The 27,929-nt window shown below is 37.1% G+C and overlaps 1 protein-coding gene across 8 annotated transcripts in view; it reads right to left on the reverse strand.

Annotated features, from left to right (window-relative positions):
* Window positions 1-27,929, reverse strand: part of LOC138321742 (protein unc-80 homolog) — a 59,783-nt gene that overhangs the window by 10,368 nt on the left and 21,486 nt on the right. For 3 of the 8 annotated variants that reach the window (XM_069265669.1, XM_069265662.1, XM_069265670.1), the window contains exons 26-50: window positions 25,830-25,961; window positions 18,021-18,155; window positions 17,742-17,842; window positions 17,469-17,555; window positions 16,730-16,813; window positions 16,230-16,298; window positions 15,701-15,799; window positions 15,245-15,341; window positions 14,697-14,818; window positions 13,262-13,447; window positions 12,957-13,001; window positions 12,217-12,401; window positions 10,912-11,041; window positions 10,705-10,773; window positions 8,177-8,284; window positions 7,707-7,817; window positions 6,758-6,915; window positions 6,046-6,264; window positions 5,049-5,259; window positions 4,469-4,548; window positions 4,037-4,160; window positions 3,558-3,597; window positions 3,057-3,112; window positions 2,073-2,120; window positions 99-281 (exon numbers count right to left, since the gene is read on the reverse strand). In XM_069265669.1, coding sequence (XP_069121770.1) covers window positions 99-281; window positions 2,073-2,120; window positions 3,057-3,112; window positions 3,558-3,597; window positions 4,037-4,160; window positions 4,469-4,548; window positions 5,049-5,259; window positions 6,046-6,264; window positions 6,758-6,915; window positions 7,707-7,817; window positions 8,177-8,284; window positions 10,705-10,773; window positions 10,912-11,041; window positions 12,217-12,401; window positions 12,957-13,001; window positions 13,262-13,447; window positions 14,697-14,818; window positions 15,245-15,341; window positions 15,701-15,799; window positions 16,230-16,298; window positions 16,730-16,813; window positions 17,469-17,555; window positions 17,742-17,842; window positions 18,021-18,155; window positions 25,830-25,961 — 2,879 coding nt within the window. Of the gene's footprint in view, window positions 1-98; window positions 282-2,072; window positions 2,121-3,056; window positions 3,113-3,557; window positions 3,598-4,036; window positions 4,161-4,468; window positions 4,549-5,048; window positions 5,260-6,045; window positions 6,265-6,757; window positions 6,916-7,706; window positions 7,818-8,176; window positions 8,285-10,704; window positions 10,774-10,911; window positions 11,042-12,216; window positions 12,402-12,956; window positions 13,002-13,261; window positions 13,448-14,696; window positions 14,819-15,244; window positions 15,342-15,700; window positions 15,800-16,229; window positions 16,299-16,729; window positions 16,814-17,468; window positions 17,556-17,741; window positions 17,843-18,020; window positions 18,156-25,666; window positions 25,733-25,829; window positions 25,962-27,929 lie in introns of all 8 variants that reach the window. The other 5 variants (XM_069265664.1, XM_069265666.1, XM_069265667.1 and 2 more) reach the window with 5 other exon arrangements.

Genomic DNA, 27,929 nt, shown 5'->3' on the forward strand with positions numbered 1-27,929 from the left:
ATTGTGGATGACAGAAGAAAAATCAGGGTGATTCCATTATAGTTTCCCCCTCCCACCACCAACTTTGTTGCAAGGGTGTAATAATTATATTTCCTTACCCCTAAAGCAGCCATCTGCATAGCTACCAGTTTGACCACAGCTGAAGAGAATGATGGTGGAGTTAGTATGCTCTGAGTGATGTGTTCGATTCGATGACTTCCGTGGAAACTGAACAAATTGTCAGGCAGTACAGCTCCCCCTGGTCCTGACAATATGATGCTGAGGACAGCACCAATTAATGTCTGAAAAAAATGACGTAAAATAAATTTCACCAAGATCTTGTTGAAAATCTCTTTTCAGCTTTCAACATTAATTATGAAAAGTATCATTCAAATATTTTTTCAAAATAGAAAAAAAAAATCATTATTTTATTAATCAGGAAAGAAGATTTTTAAGGATGATTTTAATACAATGTTATGAATACTTTTTAATTAATAAACAAAATGTGGAGTTACATTGTCACAGTCATTTAGCCAATAACTTAAAATTTACCATTATACAACAATAACTACTCAGGATCAATAAGTATTCTTTCATCGTTTTTTATCCAAGGCATAACAACCGTACACTACAAAGTTTATTATTATCACTGTCTTGATAAACACTTTGAACAATAGAGAACATGCATACGGCTTTTTGTCCTAAATAACAATTCCATGGCACTTCTAATAACCATACATAAATTAGTTTCTGATAACTAAAAGAAATTCTGAAATGAAATAGCCATTAGTATTACAATATACATATAAATTATGTAATGGTTAATCACAATATCAGTCTAATTACATCATCAAAGTACTTTATACATTACTAAATTTGCAGGCTATATGACAATTTAATAAAATCATTATAGAGATATCATACAGGGGACATATCTCCACAAGGGAGGTAATGACCCTAATCACCATTAAGTATATAATGTATATACATGTACTATGTACATGTACTTCTAATCGGGATATCAAAACCAACCTAACTTTTAAGATGTGGCAATCACAGTAAATGTATTTCATACATTTTTTTTTATTTCATAGATCAAAGTCAATAACGAGCTTAATAGGTATTTTCTTAACTAATTAGAAATGTTAATAAGACATATACCCCCACTTTAATTTGAAATATGTAAAGGAAGGAACAAAATTCAGCAAAACGTGAGGATCTAGGGAAACATTACAGGTATATGCCCAAACCCATAGGATATAGCCTCATAGCTGAGGTATATAAATAAATATGTTGATGTAATCAGATAAGCCTATAGACCAATAGGGGAGGTAACACTGATTTATTACTTTGACTATTACATACTTTGGTCAGACACACACAGAACATAGAAACTTATGTATTAAAAACTAATTATACATGGCCTTCTGAGGATTTCTAACCTATATGAGAGGGACATGTTTGTCATAACTGAAAGGTGGCATTCACTGTTTTACTTGTATGTAATAGTTCCACAGAAAGGAATAATATCAGTTGGAGTGAAAATAAAATATATAATGCATGTATACATCTGTACACATGATTGCAATTAGTTTCAGATTTATGTAATCAATTACCTACAAACACATGCAATGGAGCACATGACAAAAGTTCCTGCTGATCAACATTGGATTGCTATAGTAAGTCTACATTAAATTCTGTTCATTCGATTGTTAGTCTTACAAGATACTACTCTAAGACTTAGCGACACTACTATAGCTTTCAATGAGAAAGACATGCATTGATGTAATACAAAAACATTATCTATCCATATTATATTCATATCAGCTTTCAAACTGGAGCATTTCAAGTATGCTTTGTCTTCAGTTAACCGTCTCGCCATCGACTAATTCACTGATTGGCTCCGTCGTAGCTGACTTGGCTACAGATGTACATTATATACCTATCACCAGGCGATGAGCACCAGCCATGCTAGATACATCTATTTAATCTATTTAAATACAGTTAAAACCACTTAATGCAGAGCCTATAACTTCTGTTAACACCAAATGTATGCAGTTCCAACATACTTCAACCCCTACTGACACAGTTACCTGTATTATATTAGATATGAGGCTTTGACTTCTATCGGCCGGATTATCCTGGAAAGTAATTGTTGTCTGTAACGTCAATAGCCTACTCTATCATAGTATTAGTTATTTAACTCCTTCCTTACTGTTACTAATAATAGTCGACAGGATTTTACCCTTTCTCTTTCCTGTTGTTGACACTCGATATTCGTTTTTTCTTCACAATAAATCTCCAATTATATTCAAATTTTCAATGCAGTGATAATATGAAAAGTATTTTAAGTTCAAAATGAACATTTCGGGATGCTAAATAAATATTTATTTCAACAATATATCATGGCAGATGAACAAGATAAATCAAACATATATTATCCTAAAGAAAATGATGATTTGTTGCACCTTCACTCCAGATTACAATTTATAAATCGATGTCTAAGTAAGTTTAACTGATAGCATGTCTAGATTAAATAAATTAGCAAACAACAACTGTAAATATTTTCCTGCATTTTCTTAAAAACCTTCGAGAGGCAAGACTACAAGCTACTCCAGGATGAAATCCAGAAAAAATACAAAATACGGAAAGAGTTAAAATATAACACATCAAATACCAGCTAAATTGAGCCCCTTTCACTTGCAATATTCTCGATTTTATACTCCCATGGTTCTTTTCCACCTCCTGATAATCCTCAGGACAAGATATACTATGAAGTAAACTTTAAAGTCAAAATGGAAGTTGAGATATTTTTCATAACAAATACAGCTGTATCTTACAAAAGAAACAATTGGGCCAAGACACAACAAAGGATGGTAAGTTCATTGGATATTACAGATAGACAATTAACAATGGACAGATTAAAAAGAATTCCACTTTCAAACATTTTAAATAAAATATACGATAATAATAGGTATGGTAAAATAAAAGGTACATGCACCAGTGACTGGAATTGGTGACCTGTGACCAGGGTAGTTTATATTTAGAACATGCAGACATGCATCACTTGTTGGTACCTTTAGATGTGGGAGATGTGCAATGTATTGGAACTTCTTCAGTGTGAGAAATACACCTACAAAATTACACAGGTGAACATATTTAATCATCGGTAAATCATAGAGTTATGTCCCTTTGATAAGTTATGTCCCTTTGTAAAATATATAACCACACAACAGCTAAAGTTGTGGTACTTGTATATACTTAAAACTGAATAATATGTCTGAGAAGAAAAAAAATATATATATTTACATATTTGGTAAATTTATAAAAGTGTGATACATCAATCAATGAAAATGTGATTATACATACAATGAATGTTTTAAAGCAACTCTGAATAAGATAATTACAAAACAATGAAAGAGTTTTAAGAAAATTTTACTTAAAGTGCTTACATCTACTTATTAAGTGAAATATATTAAAAATGATACAGGTGAAATGTGCACAGGTACATGTAAAATCTGCTGATCCTTTTGGAAATGTTTCAGTGAAAAAACAACAACAACAAAAACTTTGTTTACCTTTTAGCAGGTTTGCTGCTGCATCCCAATCTGCTTGTCTCTGTATAGAAATAAATTCAGAAAGACCAAGATTTAAGTTCATGAAAATATATACAGTCATATAATTTCAATTGAAAGTTAATATACGCTTAAATGAAAATATTTTTTTTCTTTTAAATTCTTGACCTTTTACATCATTATATTTTTCCTATTAAGAACTAATTCACAGAGGGTAAGTTCCAAGTTTTACTGATCCATATAATTCCTAAATTTATGCGGTACTATAATATTGTTCTTGTAAGTATGATTTGCTAGTGTTTGGAATCTGCGGAATTCAGTGAATATAGCAAAAATAAACTGCCCATGAAATCTCATTGTAATTAATACAATATCATGATATTGTGACTTGAAGTCAAAGATTTTAAAATTCATTTTAGCAGTGGATGGTGTGTCACACATATATACACACAATAAATATTTTATAGGTAAATCATTCTTACTCTAAGAGCTGTCTTCTTAGAAATCTTGTTGAAGAGTCTATCTAGTCGCCGTAAGATCAGGTTCAATCCCGGTCGGATGGCCTCTTGTTTCCAATCTGTTATTGGCAAAATTTCTGTCATATATCTGAAAAAAAAATTATCAAAAGATTTCAGGAATTGCGTTAACATAATTCTGTAATACCAATAACTAAATTTCATAAACTATCAGGTCATCTTTTAATAAGATAAATGTTTAAAAATTTGGAGACAATTACATGTACTTTTAAAGTTACGGAAATATTTAAATCAGCATCGTTGATACAGAAGTACTATTCTGGATATTAGTATTATGTAATATCTAATATTTCAATCTGAAGAACATATCAAAAAGGCTTTTTTTAGATTTCTTAGATTTGTTTCCGGACAATTAAGAGGACATTGTTACAGAATTACCTTTGTAGACCTGTACATCTCAGAGTGTCAGGATCGTAGGGGGCAAGTTTCAACAGGGTGTTAGCAATCTCAGCCAATCTCTGTCAACGGTATTAAATATTTTCTTATTAAAATCAAAGATATTTAAGTCAAAAAGTTTGTAGGGAATAAATACTTCTGCCTCCACATTGAATCTGGTTGGGACATGACAGGATGGGAAAGACATTTTTGGCAACATTTTCATGGTATGCGCTAAAAAATTACTCTTCCTTAATTCATCAAGTGAAAAAAATGTCAATCTGCAAAATTGATCTATCAACAAAAGCACAAATATCAAATCAAATACATCATTCAGATTTTACCTCTAATCAAAACCCTTGATGTAATGTGCAAAACTTTTTGTATATTAATCAAAAAGCCCAAAGGTCAATTACCTTCATTCATGTAAAGTGTCATTACTAGATGAATGATGTTGTGTAGCAATGCTACACAAATTCATTCATCTAGTAATGACACTTTACATGAATAATTTCATGGACAATATCACTTCATTCTGTTAAATGCTAGCTATATATTATGTAGTGAACATTTCTATCCTTACATTGTGAGCTTTATGATCTAGGAGCTCTGGAGGCCTGAAAGATGGATCCTGTAACATTTTACGTAGTTCCTTCAGACGACCTTGGCAGGTAGCATAAAACTCAGCGACGACACTGAGTAAAGAGTCGCGAGGTTTACGGAACTCCGTCCTCATTTCCATGTCCTCACTGTCTTGTGTGTAGACCTTTTTACGGCCCTCCTCCATATGTCGACTGCAAACATAGTTTTAGTGTTAGAACAAAACAGGCTTCTATTAATTCCATCTGTATACTGTTACCATACAACATATTTCAGTGGTATTCTAATATTAAAGCACGTTTCATGCAAGAAACTTTGTACTACATTATAATTGCTCTAATTGCATATTTGTATGCCTGTGGTTAAATTTCGTGCATTGTGCAGATTGAAAATCTTGAAATCTTGAAAATTAATTACCATCAAAATGTTAAAAACACATTACACAGTCTATTAATCAGATAAAATCTCAATATTAAATCATCATGAAAAAGTTACTTGACATGAAATTGAGAAATTAAGTCACTACAAAAAAAAGTTGTTTACAATATCAATATAACTATATATTCAAGTTCATTATTGTGCTACATAAACTTGTTCCAAATCGATTTTGTGCTTTAAATTTTGATTGCATCAATATAATGTATGTTTAAAATGTAAAAAATTTGATAGCACCAGTATCTGTCTATTATAATATGTAAGTTACAATCAAACTAAGTGTATTTATTGGAAAACATATTTGAATGTTTGACAGGAACTAATAAAACAATTTTTCTGAACTCATTCACCCCTAAAAACACATTTAGGCTCTTCTAAATCAAAGATTAGACCCGTCCATCATGAAATTTCAGGGGTGAGTGAGTTAACTCATCTTTGAGCTATAAGAGTTTGGGTATATGTTGACCAAATGTAATATACATGTATTCTTATTTAATAATAAATAATGTCATCAACCAAATAACTGCAATGTTAACATTCCATACCAGCTAGCATGCGAGTCCTCCCTGTCGTCATAGTAACTAGTCCCGCCCAGAGGCGAGTGGTTGCTCTGGTTAGACTTCACATTTGGCTTGTCGCTCTCCAGCTGACGCTGAGGAAGACTCATGTTCCTGAAAAAATGTGCAGTCAAACCTCTAAGGTCTCGGAGGCTTGAAACATCTATATAAGTCTGTAACGAGTCAAAACCTTCACCCCCTAGCCCCCTAGAATAAACAGAAAAAAAATTGGACAGGGCTGGTATTACACAGCCTTCCAATTCTATTAATAGAGTTAGTGTTAGTAACATAAAACTCGAATCCTTACACAAAACACCCCTCAACATAATAAATCCCTACACAAAACATCCCTCAACAATTGAGAAAGATCTAAAAAAAAATGTATAAAAGAGAAGTGAAATGTGCATCAAATACAAACTAATAATTCCTTGTAATGATTATTTATAGCTTAATAAAATAACTTTTTTTCACCTTCTAGAAACAAATATAACCCTGTGTAACAGGAGAGGAGAAAATATAGTGACCAGATCAGGGCTCGAACACGGGACCTCCGAACATTGGTCGAGTGCTCAACCAATTGAGCTACCTGGTCACCAATAATCAACCCAGTCTAGTAACGAGACATCTGATAATACTACAGAATTAACAACTACAATGTATACACAATTTTTCATTAAAGTCAATCATTTTTGACACATACCTTGTGAAGTATTCACAGCAACTGAGCAGTGCTCGGATGGATATGCCCATATTATTGATGATGCCGATTTCTGCTCGTGCTGCAGGAGGATTGTCTTGTCTTGTGGTCTCCACACGTAAGTGTTCTAGATATCGTGGCACCACAACCTCTAATACAGTCTGTAAATGGAAACAAAATCTTAGACTAATTTTCCAACATTTTTACCACATATTTTCAGGTGATGGCAGTAAAACGCAAATGAAGCAGAAAACAAAATACATTTCATGTATCATATCAGTCATATAGACTATGAACTTCAATCGCTTATTATGACGTCATGATCATTATGACGTCACTATTGTCATGCTAGCAATCACAGAAAACAACTGTTCAATCCTTGAAGAATGATTAATTCATTATAGATGCAAAATCCCTTGGTATGTCAACAAATGCCTCTGTCTAGTTGTCATTCATAACAGCTATGAATGCCAACTGAAAGACGTTCAATGCTTAAAGTAAGTTTAACACAATAAGATTTTGTCAAACATTACTTTTTTTACTGCTTACAGCCAAAACATTTCCATGTGATATAGTTATTATAAAGTATATACAATTTTAGTCTTCTGGCAAATTCAGGTCAATTTTAGATGATGATTTTCAATTAGAAAAACATCAATTCAGTGTCAAGAATTTCACCTGAGATTGACCTTGAATTTCAAATGAATTTTTTTTACCTAAATTCATATAGCATTTTTACCTGCATTCACATGTAGATTTGTACAGGTTAATTTGAAATTTGAATTTTCTTCATGTAAAATTTATCCAAATTTTGGGTGAGATTCAGGTTACATTGACCAGAAGATACTTTCTCTATAGTATACTGTGTAAAATTGAGGCCTGCAGTATTTTGAATACCTACTCAAATACATCTGTATGATGTTTTGATGGAATCAATTGCTATAATACTTACAAGCATCTGAACACTCCTAAAGGAGTCTGGGGCGTAGCCAATCACCGTCACACACATGTTGATGACGTCAATCATCTCCAGACGGTCAGGGTCATTCTCATAGCAGAAATCCTGTACAATGATTAACATTAATTTGTAGTACATGTAATGTTAAATGCAGTAACAGAGAAAGGAAAATATAGAACAGGTCATTCATTCAACAGAAAAAGTAAAACAGAACAAATGACTTTGACAATCAAATTTCATACTTATAAAATGTGTTGAAGAAAATGAATCAATTCAAAAAGACTAATGTATGGGAGCATAGCTCTATAGTTTTCAACTACAATACTCAAGATCCAAGTTCAAATTATCTTTGACTACTTATAGAGGGTTCTTCCTCGTAAATTATTTTGAAGTCTTAGCGAGCAATTTATAGAGAATGTATGTATGTATTACCTATACAGTTGTAGTTTAAGCTGATAGCTTACCAGAGCCTTAAGTGGTTTTTCTCCGTGGATGAGTTCCAGCATACATAGACTATCTACCGTGTCACGCTCCAGTGATAATAGCAGTTTGAAGAGGCAATCAGGCTGAACCTGTAAGGAACATACCAGTGTAACACAGTCATTCTAGTAACACACACAGGACACAACATTACAACATTTTGTGTCACCGCTATTTTCAACATACCTGTGAATACCTAAAATTGATATACGTTTTTACAATTACTAACAAAATCTTTGAATTTGCATTCAAGCTCTCTCACGAAATTATATGAAAATTTGTATTGCACAAAAATACAAGAGGCCCAGAGGGCCTGTATCGCTCACCTGGTTTTTTGTTAGTAATTATCACAAGACTCTGACAATTAGAAAAATAAGCAAATTGACTCCCAAAGTTTAATTTTGAATCACAACCATACAATGATGCTATTGATACCATACAAATATGCTATCCAATACATAGGTTCAGAGACAAAGTAATTTATATGAAAATAGTAGCCTAATTGACCTTTTGACCTCGCATCTATTGCCGTCTAAGGCCCCGGGGGTCAGCCCTATCATTTGTACAATTTCAAATCCCAGCCCTATAAGGATGCTACCATTGCATTATAAGTGCTCTTCCATTCTTAGTTGCAGAGAAGAAGTCGTTTATATAGAAATAGCTAAATTGACCCCTTTTGACCCCACCCTTCAGGCCCCCGGGGGGTCAGCCCCATCATTTGCAAAATTTTGAATCCAAACCCTATAAGGATGTAACCATTGCATTATGAGCGTAATCCCATGTTAAGTTGCAGAGAAAAAGTCATTTATATGGAAATTGACCACTTTTGACCCCGCCCCTCAGGCCCCCGGGGGGTTAGCCCTATCATTTGCACAATTTTGAATCCCCACACTATAAGGATACTACCATTGTATTATGGGTGCTATACCGTGCTTAGTTTCAGAGAAGAAGTCGTTTATATGGAAAGAGCCAAATTGGCCACTTTCGACCCCGCCCCTCAGGCCCCCTGGGGGTCAGCCCCATCATTTGCACAATTTTGAATCCCCACCCTATAAAGATGCTACCATTGCATTATGGGTGCTATACCATGCTTAGTTTCAGAGAAGAAGTCGTTTATATGGAAATAGCCAAATTGGCCCCTTTTGACCCCGCCCCTCAGGCCCCCTGGGGGTCAGCCCCATCATTTGTACAATTTTGAATCCCCATCCTATAAGGATGCTATCATTGCATTATGGGTGCTATCCCATGCTTGGTTTCAGAGAAGAAGTCGTTTATATGGAAATAGCCAAATTGAACTCTTTTGACCCCGCCCCTCAGGCCCCCCGGGGGTCAGCCACATCATTTGTACAATTTTGAATCCCCAACCTATAAAGATACTACCATTGCATTATGAGTGCTATCTCATGCTTAGTTTCAGAGAAGAAGTCGTTTATATGGAAATAGCCAAATTGACCCCATTTGACCCCGCCCCTCAGGCCCCCGGGGGGTCAGCCCCATCAATTGTACAATTTTGAATCCCCACCCTATAAGGATGCTACCATTGCATTATGGGTGCTATCCAATGCTTGGTTTCAGAGAAGAAGTCGTTTATATGGAAATAGCCAAATTGACCCCATTTGACCCCGCCCCTCAGGCCCCCGGGGGGTCAGCCACATCATTTGTACAATTTTTAATCCCTACCCTATAACGATACTACCATTGCATTATGAGTGCTATCTCATGCTTAGTTTCAGAGAAGAAGTCGTTTATATGGAAATAGCCAAATTGACCCCATTTGACCCCGCCCCTCAGGCCCCCGGGGGGTCAGCCCCATCATTTGTACAATTTTGAATCCCCACCCTATAAGGATGCTACCATTGCATTATGGGTGCTATCCCATGCTTGGTTTCAGAGAAGAAGTCGTTTATATGGAAATAGCCAAATTGACCCATTTGACCCGCCCCTCAGCCCCCGGGGGTCAGCCCCATCATTTGTACAATTTTGATCCCACCCTATAAGGATGCTACCTATGGTTTCCCATGCTTGGTTCAGAAGAAGTCGTTTATATGGAAAACCAATTGACCCTTTTGCCCGCCTCTCAGGCCCCGGGGTCAGCCCCATCATTTGTACAATTTTCAGTTAGTACCATAAGGATGCACCATCAAATTTGTTGAAATCCGACCAGCGTTATGAGAAAAGTCGATTGTTGACGACGGACGACGACGACGACGGACGACGACGACGACGACGGACGACGACGCCACGGTAGGCATAACTCACCTTGGTCCTTCGGACCAGTGAGCTAAAATGGTTTTTTTTTTTTTCATGAAAGTATTCATTCATTTTACTTTAACATGCTATACAGTTAACTCAAAATTTGAAGAAAGTTTACTTTGAAGACTGTTTACTTTGAAGACTGTTTTCTTTGAAGACTGTTTTCTTCAAAGTATTTGGTTGATCTTTACCCGTCCTTTTTCTCTACAGTTTTCGTGATTTGAATATTCAAATAAGTCAATGAACAGTTGACACTGACCTTTCTGCAATCTACGAGTCCTGTATCCTCAGAGGTCATGTCTAGGAGTGGGGTCACACTGCCAAACATCTACAACACAAAGTCACACATCAAAGTAGCCGGTCAAGTTCACATGGTGAGTTCAACAAAATCACAGTGATAAGTAACATTCGGAATGTCAAGGATGGTCGAAAATTTAGTTTACAGTATACATGACAATCTACTGACCTGTAGGATGAAGGGCTTCCTGTGTAGGACATAGAACTGTTTACACACATACTCGATGGCCTGACACAGCACAGGGTTCGGCTGGTTGTTACTGTAAATCTTCAGCAGTGTAGGCATCAGATACAGAAATCTGGGGTCAATAAAAGTCAAGATTAACACAGAAATCTCATGGTATCAAAGGCCAAGGTTGAGAGAGAATTCTGGCTTCAAGGTTAAAAGACTAATGGAAAAATTTTAAACCAAAGGTCAAGGCTGATACGGATTTCTGACATCCAAGGTAAAGGTGGGTACAGAATCTGGTGTTAAAGGTCAAGGCTGATACAGAAATCTGACATCAAAGGTAAAGGCTGATACAGAATCCGGGGTCAAAGGTCAAGGCTGATACAGAATTTGGTGTCAAAGGTCAAGGTGATACAGAAATCTGGCATCAATGGTCAAGGCTGATACAGAATCTGGTGTCAAAGGTCAAGGTGACACAGAAATCTGGAGTCAAAGGTCAAGGCTGATACAGAAATCTGGCGCAAAAGGTCAAGATTGATACAGAATCTGGCATTACTGTAAAGGTCAAGGCTAATACAGAAATCTGCTGCCAAAGGGCAAGGTTGATACAGAAACTGGTGTCAAAGGTCAAGGTGATACAGAATCTGAGTCAAAGGTCAAGGTTGATACAGAATCTGGTGTCAAAGGTCAAGGTGATACAGAAATCTGGCATCAATGGTCAAGGCTGATACAGAATCTGGTGTCAAAGGTCAAGGTTACACAGAAATCTGGAGTCAAAGGTCAAGACTGATACAGAAATCTGACACAAAAAGGTCAAGATTGATACAGAATCTGGCGTTACTGTAAAGGTCAAGGCTAATACAGAAATCTGCCGCCAAATGTGAAGGTTGATACAGAATCTAGCGTCAAAGGCCAAAGATGATACAGATATCTAGCGTCAAAGGTAAAAAAAATATCACATTAATTGTACAGTCCAATCTCATTAAGTTAAAGCAGATGTATCATCATTTGAATAATTTGAGTTGAAGTTTAGTTGTTATAGTGAAACAATTGTACTGGACCAACAGTACACTTTGAATAAAGCATGGAATTTGAGATATCAAGGTACAACTGATGATAAAATCAATATACAAAATACTTCCATATTCAATACCAAGTCCAGTATGCAACATTATAGCTTGTACATGTCATTTAGATTTTGAAACTAATTTTAACTAAATTAACAGTGGCTGTAAAAAGGACTTGTATCTTTCTTTTCACCTATCTTTCCATGTAGAAGTATTATAAAGAAGCACATGGACTCACCCATTCATGGAGAAGATGTGTTTGAAGTGGCGACAGGTGTTGATGAGCGTAGACAGACAGAACCTGAGAAGAGCAGTATCCTCACAGTGTAGGATTATACACCCATTGATCACATTCAGGAACAACTGCAGGTCATTTGTCCAGGAGAAGGTACTGTTCATTGAGGAAAAGATGGCCGACATCAACTACAGGGGAACAAAAAAAAATCATTTCAGAAGGTCATGGGAGGAATAAAATTCAATGTTATTACCAATCAAAAACTTCTAATTATGTAAGAGATAAAATATTTTGTCCATTCAACAGTATATTTTCCTTGCCTTGATGCAGAGCTTTATCAAGCCTACATTGCAAATTTTTAACATCTTTCAATACTTAAAGATACTCCGCTGCTGACATATGGTATTTTTCTCAATCAAAAACAGGAGCAGACGAATTAGTATTTTTTCAGTTACAAAAGTAACTTACTTCACACCTTTGAGCTTCTAATTTTATGTTAAGATAAAAATATTAAAAATATTAAATTACATCCCGGAAAAATTCCTTGGCACTATGTCCTATTAGAATGAAGTACTGATTGCGCATGCACCAAAAGCAAAATATTTTGTTTTATATGTATTTTTGTGTTAATCAGACATATATATATATATACACAAGTAACACCATTTTTGTTCAAATGATGAGTATCGTTTATGCTCTGTTGGTGGTAGAGCATCTTTAAAGAGCTTAATAAAAATATTTACCTTTACCCAGGACAGTTTGTGTAGGGTGTCAAGGCCAAACAGCTCCTATAATGAAAAGTACATGCATCAGAACAATTCATAACACATAGCTGGAAAATAGTAGACTGAAGAGGCTAGCTGACAAACAAGTTTAATTCTGTGTTTTATCAAGTTAACCTCATCATAACCTAATCAACCAGCATACGATGTATTTATCTATTTGACCATATAATTGGTCATCTCTATGTTCACATTTGAAGTTTCCCTTTTTAAGCATATACAATCAAAAAGAAATACAATTCCTTATGGAATGGTTGACATCCTACCTCCCCCCATTTTCCATGGTATAGTCCAAATTCTGCCTCGAGAGCTTTGCGTGGAAAGGATGGCTGTTTAAGGAACTCCTCGTGTAGGAAAGACACATGATTCTGCATCTGGTGTGGTGCTGTGCTCCTTAGTACTGAGTGGGTAAACAAGACCTTTCCGATCTCTACAAACTTAAGGATGAATGCCTGCAGGAGAGAAACATCAAATACAGGCACTGAAACAAACCAGGAGGCCAGCTTACATCAAACCCAACCCTGTAATTCTAATATCAACTTCATATATCTAGACTGTATAAGAATTATTGCAACGAAAATTTCATTAAAATGTCTCCAGTAGTTAAAGCCACACTATACGTAACTATCAACAAAAATTCAAGTTAAATTTGACTCTCACGTTGTTAGTTTTTGTAGATGTAGTTGAAATTAAGATACATTAAAGAATATTTATAATGTTTTTTTTAATAACTTTGTACAGCAGTTGTTGAAAGTCGATACATGTAAACATGCCTTCATTTTAAACTGGTCGCCATAGAAGTTACGATTATTGCCGAACGGAAGTCGGAAAGTTCATGACCCGTTTTCGGAAGAGTTTGGACAGATGTTATGTAGTTACGGTAGTCACATGACGTTCTCGGCAACGACGTTACAATGTCGGCTAACTTCGGCTTGTTTGACTAAGTGGGACCCATCTAGCGATGTTTAATATTTATTTGATTTTTATCAAAATATTCCGAATCACAATCGCTCATCTTGACTTTGATTTAGTCCTGTCTCTGCATGATTTACAACAGGATTTTTTTCAACATTCTTCTAAACCAACAAAAAAAATGATGAAAAAAGAAAGAAAGATACGGATATTGGGCCTTTAAGGAGGAAAAGCTGTTTAATAGCTTTTTTACCAAAGGGGCATAACTCTGGAAAAAGGTGGAGGTATCTATACACATATCTACACTGTTTAAGGATAACTGACACAAAAGTTTTATATGGTCATTGTGTCTACAGACAGACAACCTGATTCAGTATACCCCCTCCTCTGTTGGGGGAGGAGGAGGGTTGATTGGGGGTGGTTGTAGTGTGGGGATTATCTAAAAAGACCCTGTAGTCTTTTCACTGTATCCCTCATAACCTTTATTTTCTTCTTATTCTGACAACATCTAAATGTTGATCAATCAGAAGCCAAACTATTTTTTCCTGATGTAGCATTTCTTAAAACTGTCTATAAGCTAAATGAACATTATTTTCTTCTTATTCTGACAACATCTAAATGTTGATCAATCAAAAGCCAAACTATTTTTTTCCCCGATGTAGCATTTCTCAAAACTATCTATAAGCTATATGAACATTCAAATAAAATGCCTTAAATTAGTGTACACTGTATGGACCTTTAAACTTACTAATTTTTACTAGTTATTGTCTTCATCGTTATTGATCCAACCTGTTTCTCCAGACTCTGTAGTGCATGGTCAGGGTTCATTTTTACGAGACTCAGTTGGGGGTAAACATTCCTCCTGAAGAAGTAGAAATCTCGGACATAGGCATTGAGGTTGTGGATCTGGTCTGCAAATATTGTTAAAGCAAAGTTGACTTTGATTAAAAAACCACTATAGAACTAGTAAATTCTGATTTCATAAATATACAGAATAGTTCTGAATATAACTAAGATGAACAAATTTAACATGTAAACAACAAATTTCATTAGTTAATGAAAATAATATAAAGGATTTTTTTTGTTATAAAATTAAAAGCATACATTCTTAAATTATCTTATCTATGAATGATTTCATACTATCATATCAAACATTTATCTATATAAACTGCCAGTGTTTTCATGTTACTATCAAACCACAATATTTTTTTCATTTTTTTACAAGATGTCCTCCATAAAGCTGCAAACTTATCTCCTTATTTCTGTTTAAGTCCTCCATCAAACAACTTATCTCCTTCAATTTTTGTACGCGCCCTTCGGCTATTGAAGTCACTTACTTGACTTGGTATCTACCAGAAAATAGGAGGGATATTCATCCTCAGGTACATTGAAGAAATCCAGACTTTCCTGAAGAATCTGAGAGAACTGTGTATCCTGGCAGAAAAATGAGGAAGAAAGGTGTTAGAAATCAAAGTACTGATGGTACTCCACCATGCTGTGAATGATAATTCTGTATCCCATATATATTTATACCTACTGTTAAATAATTTATTGCTATTGAGGTTTTGTTACCGAAGTTAAAATTAAGCTGCAAATTCAGACCTTACATCTATTAGCTTAAGTTCATAATAACAAATATGCAACAAGGCATTTTTGTTATCATTAATAAAATTACTTTATGACTGTTACATATTGTATGTCTTTTCGCTAGCCTAGATTTTTTCTATATCTTTCCATTAAAGACGACAGTATGTAATGGTGCTGTTTTATTACTATCTACATTAAGTACCTACCTCGTGAATAGGAAGCTGTGACGGTATACCAGTTTGGTCCGTGCCGTGAATTATAATCTTTTTAGCACTCGGAACATTAGCTGATATCATGATGTATGGCTAAAATAGAAACAGTCTTACCTTAATTCTTTCATTTACACAAATACACAAATCATTTCATATTTGTGTTACTGATACTGTAAACCAACTTTCATTGGCGACTACTAAATTTCGCAATTTCTGTTTTAAAACATTTTCGCGGAGATTAAGTTTCGCGGATTTAGTATTGAAAGGAATTATCATTTAATTGAATTGTGCAAAAATTATGGAAGATATCAATTTGTGGAGATAAACATTCATGAATTTACCTTGATCGCGAAATTTGCGAAAATAAATCGCACGAAAAAGACAGTTGGTTTACAGTAGATATTTTAACACAGAAAATCAAATTTCTGGTATTTATTTTATGTTGAGTATTCAAACATTATGTTGGCATCCCTTTATCAGTTATATTTTGTAGAAGAGTGTTGTGTTCCACCAGTGAACTTACATCACACTGTTCCTTCTTCAGAGTCTGCTTCAAATCCTTAAAGTACAAATCATCTACACTGGGAATCACCTACAACAAACAAACAAACAATAGACATACAGTTAGTGATTCAGGGATCAGTTATCACACATGATTCTCTCTATCCATATATACAGAAATACAGTAAAACATGGTTATAACGAACCTCTTCGTTTTAAGTATAGTTTGTTATACACTTATTACAGATATCTTATGGGAACATTCCTTAAATCTAAGGAGTTACTTAAAATTCTCCAAAGGAAAGCACTACATATTTTAAGGAAGGCTCCTTAACTTAAGGGTTTTCCTTAACTTTTGTAGTGCTTTCCCATGGGGAATTTTAAGTTAAGAAACTCCTTAAAGTTAAGGAATGTTCATGAAACTGAGACCAGATTTATGAAATGAAAAATAGCCAGAGTACCTAAAGATAACCTGCCAATTACCCCACATGAAATTCAAACTCGCGATACAGAGATCCATACCTGCCAGATGAGACCTAGCGCCCCAGCAATGGCTTCCTGACTACCAGAACAGGGACTCCGGACATAGAACATAACATAGCCAGTCTGCAAAAGAAAGGTTACAAGTTGGTTTATATGATGTAGACCTTCAGTGAGTGTTACTAGGCTCGGTTATAACTTGAACAAGGGCGTTAAGCCCCATCAATCAATCAATCAATCAATGAGTGTGTTACTTTTCAAATTTCAGATTTCATAAAACATATCACAGGATTTTAGATATTTTTGCAAGACTTGGTGAATTTCAAAGTCAAAATGTGCAGCAAAAAAATCCGGTGGAGACAGCCATTTGGTCATACCATCCTTAAATCTTGACATTGCATCACTGCTCTTATTATGATATTACAATTTTTTTAATCAAACCAGTGCCATATACAAAAACATTACCAAGGCAAAGTCACTGAATAGCATGGTATGTGATATGTATTTTAATTCCGAATTTGCATATTACAGAGTTATCTGCACTTGCGAGTAGGTATTGATTGTGACGTCATGTGTTTGGGAGCGCAACGTCATACGTTTCGGAGAAAACGATGTGAATTGCGCTCACGAAATAATGACGTAACAATCCATACCTACCCGCAAGGGAGCTAATTCTGTAATATGCAAAGACGGAATAAGAGAAACATGATGAAGGGTTCAACTTCAACCAGTCCATTATGAAATTTCAGGGGTGAACAGGCTACTGTGATATAATACATACCAGGTAGTTGTAAAGTGAGTGAGCCATCTGGGCAGGCAGATCCTGGAAATACAGCACCATCCTCCTTAACAGATACAGCAGCTCTTCCTGTATGTAACAAACAATCATCAAAATAAGATACAGCAACTCTTCCTGTATACAGTAAATTAATACTTAACATTGGTGAAAACTGAACAGCACAGCCGAACCAGGTTGACCATCTAATAATGGAGAAGTCAAGTCAAGTTCCAATAGGACCTCTATATAGTCTACATATAGAAAGTGTTGACTGACCTGTTTGTCCTTGTGCGTTAGTTTCTCTAGAAAGTGTCGGAGAAAGAGGATGGGGTCCTCGACAATACAAGTCCAAATAACCTTCTCTGCCACTTCAGCCACTGTAACACAAACAGTACTGGCATCATACATAAATAACACACAAAGCATATATATGTAAAAAAAATATTTACATGTGTAGTGGAGACTTCTCATTACAAACAATAAATCACTTAAATGACTGAAATTCCAACAATTTACCGAACCTGTAATTACTCATCACACTTATATGACGCCTACCTGATATACCGTCGGTATTGACATCCTGGTCATCTAGCAGATGCAGTATGGGTAATGCTGTTGCACAAATGCATGATGGAAAGAACGTCTGAGCCAACTGCATGTGATGTGTATGTTCTGTTCGATCCTCTTCACCTAAAGTAACACATGCCAAGGAGGTCAAAATCCTTCTTCTTGAAATCAAAATTTTATAATTTATGAAGTACTTATGAAGGAACATATAACTCATTCACCCCTAAAATTTCAAAATGGACTGGTCTAGTGTTTGATTTAAAAGAGCCCAAATGAGTTTTAAGGGATGAATCAGTTTATAAGTTAAATATATTGATGTATTACATAGTTTGAAACTGTAAACACTACAACGTTACCCATTTTACTGTTCTGAAATTTGGGGCACTAAATCATGAGAGAAGATTTTCCCCAATAACCATCAAACAAATAATTCTTAAACAGTACAGGAGGAACCTGTGTGTGTAGTCTTTGAGAATTAACAGCTGTTTTAGAAGGGTCAATTTTCATAAATTTTCACAATCATCATTTTTTCACCAATATCAAATAGCTGAACGATTGTGACATTATCAAACTCAATTAAAATTATTGAGAGTAAATTCAATAAATTTTAAATGCAATAAAAATTACTGATGCAATTCTACAATGTAATGTATGATACTTTATGCCAATGGAGTGCATATATATATGGCAATAAAGGAATACAGTGAACGTGCCAATCCATCATTACAAACAATAAATATATACATAAGTACATTGTTTAAATAAATGTTATTATTAGTGTTTAATAAAGCATACCAAAGGCAATATTATACGAGTTAAATGTTAAATAATGAACAACAAAAATTTATCGAAGTTAGGTATTTCAGAACACAATGTTGCAGTCTCTGATGATGTACGAATGGTGCCATATTCTAAATAGTTATAAACATGGCTAGATTGTTAGTGGGTTACACATACCAGGACAGCGTGTAATGTATACTGGGTAAACAGTCCAGTAAGTAGTATAGTGTATATAGGGTACACAGACCAGGGTGTGGTGTAGTGTATACAGGATACACAGACCAGGATGTCATGTAGTGTATATAGGGTACACAGACCAGGGTGTGGTGTAGTGTATATAGGGTACACAGACCAGGGTGTCATGTAGTGTATATAGGGTACACAGACCAGGGTGTGATGTAGTGTATATAGAGTACACAGATCAGGGTGTGGTGTAGTGTATACAGGGTACACAGACCAGGGTGTGATGTAGTGTATACAGGGTACACAGACAAGGGTGTGATGTAGTATATACAGGATACACAGACCAGGGTGTGATGTAGTGTATACAGGGTACACAGACCAGGGTGTGATGTAGTGTATATAGGGTACACAGACCAGGGTGTGATGTAGTGTATACAGGATACACAGACCAGGGTGTGGTGTAGTGTATACAGGGTACACAGACCAGGGTGTGATGTAGTGTATACAGGGTACACAGACCAGGGCGTGATGTAGTGTATATAGAGTACACAGACCAGGATGTGATGTAGTGTATACAGGGTACACAGACCAGGGCGTGGTGTAGTGTATATAGAGTACACAGACCAGGGTGTGGTGTAGTGTATAGAGTACACAGACCAGGATGTGATGTAGTGTATACAGGATACACAGACCAGGGTGTGATTTAGTGTATATAGAGTACACAGACCAGAGTGTGATGGGTTTGATGTAGTGTATATAGGGTACACAGACCAGGGTGTGATGTAGTGTATATAGAGTACACAGACCAGGGTGTGATGTAGTGTATACAGGAAACACAGACCAGGTTGTGGTGTAGTGTATACAGGGTACACAGACCAGGGTGTGGTGTAGTGTATACAGGGTACGCAGACCAGGATGTGATGTAGTGTATACAGGATACACAGACCAGGGTGTGATGTAGTGTATATAGAGTACACAGACCAGGGTGTGGTGTAGTGTATATAGGGTACACAGACCAGGGTGTGATGTAGTGTATATAGGGTAAACAGACCAGGGTGTGATGTAGTGTATACAGGGTACACAGACCAGGGTGTGATGTAGTGTATATAGGGTACACAGACCAGGGCGTGATGTAGTGTATATAGAGTACACAGACCAGGATGTGATGTAGTGTATACAGGGTACACAGACCAGGGCGTGGTGTAGTGTATATAGAGTACACAGACCAGGGTGTGGTGTAGTGTATACAGGATACACAGACCAGGATGTGATGTAGTGTATACAGGATACACAGACCAGGGTGTGATGTAGTGTATATAGACTACACAGACCAGAGTGTGATGTAGTGTATACAGGGTACACAGACCAGGGTGTGATGTAGTGTATATAGGGTACACAGACCAGGGTGTGGTGTAGTGTATATAGGGTACACAGACCAGGGTGTGATGTAGTAGTGTATACAGGAAACACAGACCAGGTTGTGGTGTAGTGTATACAGGGTACACAGACCAGGGTGTGTGTGTAGTGTATATAGGGTACACAGACCAGGGTGTGGTGTAGTGTATATAGGGTACACAGACCAGGGTGTGATGTAGTGTATACAGGAAACACAGACCAGGTTGTGGTGTAGTGTATACAGGGTACACAGACCAGGGTGTGGTGTAGTGTATATAGGGTACACAGACCAGGGTGTGGTGTAGTGTATATAGGGTACACAGACCAGGGTGTGATGTAGTGTATATAGGGTACACAGACCAGGGTGTGATGTAGTGTATACAGGATACACAGACCAGGGTGTGATGTAGTGTATACAGGGTACACAGACCAGGGTGTGATGTAGTGTATACAGGGTACACAGACCAGGGTGTGATGTAGTGTATATAGGGTACACAGACCAGGGTGTGATGTAGTGTATACAGGGTACACAGACCAGGGTGTGGTGTAGTGTATATAGGGTACACAGACCAGGGTGTGGTGTAGTGTATATAGGGTACACAGACCAGGGTGTGGTGTAGTGTATACAGGGTACACAGACCAGGGTGTGATGTAGTGTATATAGGGTACACAGACCAGGGTGTGATGTAGTGTATACAGGGTACACAGACCAGGGTGTGATGTAGTGTATACAGGGTACACAGACCAGGGTGTGATGTAGTGTATACAGGGAACACAGACCAGGGTGTGATGTAGTGTATACAGGATACACAGACCAGGGTGTGATGTAGTGTATACAGGATACACAGACCAGGGCGTGATGTAGTGTATACAGGGTACACAGACCAGGGTGTGATGTAGTGTATACAGGGTATGCAGACCAGGATGTGATGTAGTGTATACAGGATACACAGACCAGGGTGTGATGTAGTGTATATAGAGTACACAGACCAGGGTGTGGTGTAGTGTATATAGGGTACACAGACCAGGGTGTGATGTAGTGTATATAGGGTACACAGACCAGGGTGTGATGTAGTGTATACAGGGTACACAGACCAGGGTGTGATGTAGTGTATATAGGGTACACAGACCAGGGCGTGATGTAGTGTATATAGAGTACACAGACCAGGATGTGATGTAGTGTATACAGGGTACACAGACCAGGGCGTGGTGTAGTGTATATAGAGTACACAGACCAGGGTGTGGTGTAGTGTATACAGGGTACACAGACCAGGATGTGATGTAGTGTATACAGGGTACACAGACCAGGGTGTGATGTAGTGTATATAGAGTACACAGACCAGAGTGTGATGTAGTGTATACAGGGTACACAGACCAGGGTGTGATGTAGTGTATATAGGGTACACAGACCAGGGTGTGGTGTAGTGTATATAGGGTACACAGACCAGGGTGTGATGTAGTGTATACAGGGTACACAGACCAGGGTGTGGTGTAGTGTATACAGGGTACACAGACCAGGGTGTGGTGTAGTGTATATAGGGTACACAGACCAGGGTGTGGTGTAGTGTATATAGGGTACACAGACCAGGGTGTGGTGTAGTGTATATAGGGTACACAGACCAGGGTGTGGTGTAGTGTATACAGGGTACACAGACCAGGGTGTGATGTAGTGTATACAGGGTACACAGACCAGGGTGTGGTGTAGTGTATACAGGGTACACAGACCAGGGTGTGATGTAGTGTATATAGGGTACACAGACCAGGGTGTGATGTAGTGTATACAGGATACACAGACCAGGGTGTGATGTAGTGTATACAGGATACACAGACCAGGGTGTGATGTAGTGTATACAGGGGTACACAGACCAGGGTGTGATGTAGTGTATACAGGGTACACAGACCAGGGTGTGATGTAGTGTATACAGGGTACACAGACCAGGGTGTGATGTAGTGTATACAGGGTACACAGACCAGGGTGTGATGTAGTGTATACAGGGTACACAGACCAGGGTGTGGTGTAGTGTATACAGGGTACACAGACCAGGGTGTGATGTAGTGTATACAGGGTACACAGACCAGGGTGTGATGTAGTGTATACAGGGTACACAGACCAGGGTGTGATGTAGTGTATACAGGGTACACAGACCAGGGTGTGATGTAGTGTATATAGAGTACACAGACCAGGGTGTGATGTAGTGTATACAGGAAACACAGACCAGGTTGTGGTGTAGTGTATATAGAGTACACAGACCAGGGTGTGATGTAGTGTATACAGGGTACACAGACCAGGGTGTGATGTAGTGTATACAGGGTACACAGACCAGGGTGTGATGTAGTGTATACAGGGTACACAGACCAGGGTGTGATGTAGTGTATACAGGGTACACAGACCAGGGTGTGATGTAGTGTATATAGAGTACACAGACCAGGGTGTGATGTAGTGTATACAGGGTACACAGACCAGGGTGTGATGTAGTGTATATAGGGTACACAGACCAGGGTGTGATGTAGTGTATACAGGATACACAGACCAGGGTGTGATGTAGTGTATACAGGGTACACAGACCAGGGTGTGATGTAGTGTATACAGGGTACACAGACCAGGGTGTGATGTAGTGTATATAGGGTACACAGACCAGGGTGTGATGTAGTGTATACAGGGTACACAGACCAGGGTGTGGTGTAGTGTATATAGGGTACACAGACCAGGGTGTGATGTAGTGTATATAGGGTACACAGACCAGGGTGTGATGTAGTGTATACAGGGTACACAGACCAGGGTGTGATGTAGTGTATACAGGATACACAGACCAGGGTGTGATGTAGTGTATACAGGGTACACAGACCTGGGTGTGGTGTAGTGTATAAGGGTACACAGACCAGGGTGTGATGTAGTGTATATAGAGTACACAGACCAGGGTGTGGTGTAGTGTATATAGAGTACACAGACCAGGGTGGGTGTGTGATGTAGTGTATACAGGATACACAGACCAGGTGTGTGATGTAGTGTATACAGGATACACAGACCAGGGTGTGATGTAGTGTATATAGAGTACACAGACCAGGGTGTGATGTAGTGTATACAGGGTACACAGACCAGGGTGTGATGTAGTGTATACAGGGTACACAGACCAGGGTGTGTGTATGTAGTGTATATAGGGTACACAGACCAGGGTGTGATGTAGTGTATACAGGGTACACAGACCAGGGTGTGATGTAGTGTATACAGGGTACACAGACCAGGGTGTGATGTAGTGTATACAGGGTACACAGACCAGGGTGTGATGTAGTGTATACAGGGTACACAGACCAGGGTGTGATGTAGTGTATACAGGATACACAGACCAGGGTGTGATGTAGTGTATACAGGATACACAGACCAGGGTGTGATGTAGTGTATATAGAGTACACAGACCAGGGTGTGATGTAGTGTATACAGGGTACACAGACCAGGGTGTGATGTAGTGTATATAGAGTACACAGACCAGTGTGTGATGTGTAGTGTATACAGGGTACACAGACCAGGGTGTGGTGTAGTGTATATAGGGTACACAGACCAGGGTGTGATGTAGTGTATATAGGGTACACAGACCAGGGTGTGGTGTAGTGTATACAGGGTACACAGACCAGGGTGTGATGTAGTGTATACAGGATACACAGACCAGGGTGTGATGTAGTGTATACAGGGTACACAGACCTGGGTGTGGTGTAGTGTATAAGGGTACACAGACCAGGGTGTGATGTAGTGTATATAGAGTACACAGACCAGGGTGTGGTGTAGTGTATATAGAGTACACAGACCAGGGTGTGATGTAGTGTATACAGGATACACAGACCAGGGTGTGATGTAGTGTATACAGGATACACAGACCAGGGTGTGATGTAGTGTATATAGAGTACACAGACCAGGGTGTGATGTAGTGTATACAGGGTACACAGACCAGGGTGTGATGTAGTGTATATAGAGTACACAGACCAGGGTGTGATGTAGTGTATACAGGGTACACAGACCAGGGTGTGGTGTAGTGTATATAGGGTACACAGACCAGGGTGTGATGTAGTGTATATAGGGTACACAGACCAGGGTGTGGTGTAGTGTATACAGGGTACACAGACCAGGGTGTGATGTAGTGTATACAGGATACACAGACCAGGGTGTGATGTAGTGTATACAGGATACACAGACCAGGGTGTGATGTAGTGTATACAGGGTACACAGACCAGGGTGTGATGTAGTGTATACAGGGTACACAGACCAGGGTGTGATGTAGTGTATATAGAGTACACAGACCAGGGTGTGATGTAGTGTATACAGGGTACACAGACCAGGGTGTGATGTAGTGTATATAGGGTACACAGACCAGGGTGTGATGTAGTGTATACAGGGTACACAGACCAGGGTGTGATGTAGTGTATATAGGGTACACAGACCAGGGTGTGATGTAGTGTATATAGAGTACACAGACCAGGGTGTGATGTAGTGTATACAGGAAACACAGACCAGGTTGTGGTGTAGTGTATACAGGGTACACAGACCAGGGTGTGGTGTAGTGTATACAGGGTACAAAGACCTGGGTGTGATGTAGTGTATACAGGGTACACAGACCAGGGTGTGATGTAGTGTATATAGGGTACACAGACTTGGGTGTGGTGTAGTGTTTATAGAGTACACAGATCAGGGTGTGATGTAGTGTAGAGAGTTCACAGACCAGGGTACATTTTAGTGTGTATGGGTATCAAAGACCAGCATGTGGTTTTAGTGTATTTACATTGAAGAATACACATACCAGAATTTTGTATTGTGTACAGAGCGTACACTGACCAAGGCATGTTGGATATATATATACACTAATATAGGCTATACAAATTAGGATGGGACATTACTGTATACAGGGTATAGAGAGTAGCATTGGGTGGTTGAGAATTGCAGTGAAATCAGACGGCGGATTTAGGTATGTATAGAGGGATTTCACCTGAAATTGGGATTTCATTTTTATTACCAAAAGCTTGTCATCCTAGGATTGAATCAACAGTAGAATATGATCTAATGAAGCACCTTATTACCCAAAAATGTATACATGGATCTATTCGTTCTTATTTTCTTTTTTACACTTACTCAAAGATATTTTTTATTATTTATCTCAGATAAAATTATTAGCAAAATAGAAAAGATTTTTTTAAATACTTAAACTAACGTAAGTAATAAAAGTTACATACAATGTATGTAGAAAATTACATGTTTATTTTAATCGACTGTACTAGAAAATTGTCTATACCTGTGAGTAAAAACCTTGCCCAATGCACACTGCCATTTCTCCAGGATGTCGACTGATTTGAACTTTCTTCAAATAAAAAGATATAAGAACAACCTGGTAGTGATCTCGCTTGGTTACCACCATTTGATGTTCAGAGTAAATAAAAAGATATCTGTATTTGTACCTTCTAGTAAAAATCTGGCCCAATGCACACTACCGTTTCTCCAGGACAAGCTACGACTTTGGACGTTTGCACGATTGACAGGAGCAAGGGAAACACGCCGTGCAGCCAAGTTAAGCTCCTCAGGTATGATAGCTATAGTTAGGACAAAATGAGAAGCAGGTGCATTACATGTGGATTGGACGCAGGAAGGTTAGGGTGCCAATTACTGAGATCACCAAATCATTAATCAGATATGAGAATTATCATTTTTTATTGAATAATTTTGATCTTTGTAAAGAATTTACATATATAAGATGATATATTGTATCATCTGATTAATAAATTACTAATACATTCGATTAAACAAATAAAAATATGTTAAAATTTCTACCTAAAGAATTTGTATTATTTTTGGTTCCTGATTTTTGCATTGAAATCATAAAAGTTAAATTCTCAGTGATCTCAGTACCTTCGGCTGGTCAAAGTTGATAAATACATGTAAACATCATATCAAGGTTAGAACAAAACACTTTGGGAGAATTGGACATGGAGAAGATAAGAATAACCTTTGCACTCTTATTCTGTATCTCCCTTCACTGACGAGGGTGGAATGGTTTTTGGGGTCAAGGTCAAGCACAAATTTGTCACACACATAAAACATGAACTAGACATAGTCTGAAAAAGGTTTTAAAACACTAAACATAAAGGCATGTAAACAAGTACTTTGGTGTCACTGACAAAAACACACTTAGAAAATAATGTTAATGTTAATTCTATCCCTGAAAGAAGGAATATCAATAACAATGCTTCAACTAATTATGAAATAAAGAATATCTTCATACATGTATTTGTTCAAAAAATCCTTTTTGGTGAAAATTATAACCAAGATGTTCTCTTTAAAAAAGCAAAATATACACTTTGATTATTTCTACAAAATTTTTAAAATCTGCAAAATCTACAAAATTATACTGAAAACCTATTAAAACAATAATATTTAAAATGATACATTCTTGAGTCAATAACAGGTATGCAAATAAAAACTATCAGACAGTGTTTGACCACTCTAGATCCTTTTTTCAATACCCCACCAATTTTGGATTTAAACCTTGAACATTACTTTGAGCCAATGCAAAACAAAAAGACTCCAGTCATTAGAATTTCAAAAAGGAAAAGAACACTTTTGGATATCTAGTATGAATTTCTTCACCTTACGTCCAATTCTCCTAAGTGGTTATCACGTCATGGTAATTAGTTTGTAAGATTGACATTTTAAAATTATGCATTCTCATGATAAGTAAAGTTTTAATAGTGACCATTAGTAACATGACATTATAACACATGCTACAGTAGACTGATTACAAGGTAACTGTTTATCATGGGATCATTCTTGTGTTGTTGTAGTTTTCAAACAGATAAAACAAATTCCATCAAAAAAATTTCAAATAATTGAGAAAGTTATTCATGTTCATAGTACATATTACTACTATGTGTTATATAGATTTTTTATAATTTTTCTCTTTGAAAAATTGTAAAAAAAATACTGTAAATTAATTGTCTTAATACAATACCGAATTGGTTAATCACGACAACAGATAGCAAAAACAGTTTGTGTCACAGTGTTAACGTAGAAAGCAACATCAGGATCGGACAAACGGATGGGTGTCACAAACATTCTACCAACTTTGAGTAGTGCAAACAACTTCTATTTATACGCCAGATGCAGTTCATCATAAAAATTTATATGGGGTCTTTTTACCCATACTTTGATAAAAAGAAAACTAGATTTTATCATATAATTAAAGTTATTCTAATGAGGAGTGCTTCTTTATATTACATTTAATTTTGTAGGATTAGAAAAAAGTAAATAATGAAATTATATCAATTCACAAATGAGCACTTATTTTTTTGAAATACATAGCTGTAAAAATAGAATTTTGTAATATTAACATATCAAGAATAGAAAATGAAACAATTGCAATATAATAAATACCTTAATTAAAACATTCAGATGCAGAATACTTTTTCAATTTTAGTATCTAATATTAGTTGTGAATCAGTATTTTCATTGGATTATATTTAGTTAAATTGTAAAGTGTGGTTAGTCCCTTTCAAGGGGTTACT

The sequence above is a fragment of the Argopecten irradians genome, chromosome 4, assembly GCF_041381155.1.
Source record: "Argopecten irradians isolate NY chromosome 4, Ai_NY, whole genome shotgun sequence".
Taxonomy (NCBI): Eukaryota; Metazoa; Mollusca; class Bivalvia; order Pectinida; family Pectinidae; genus Argopecten; species Argopecten irradians.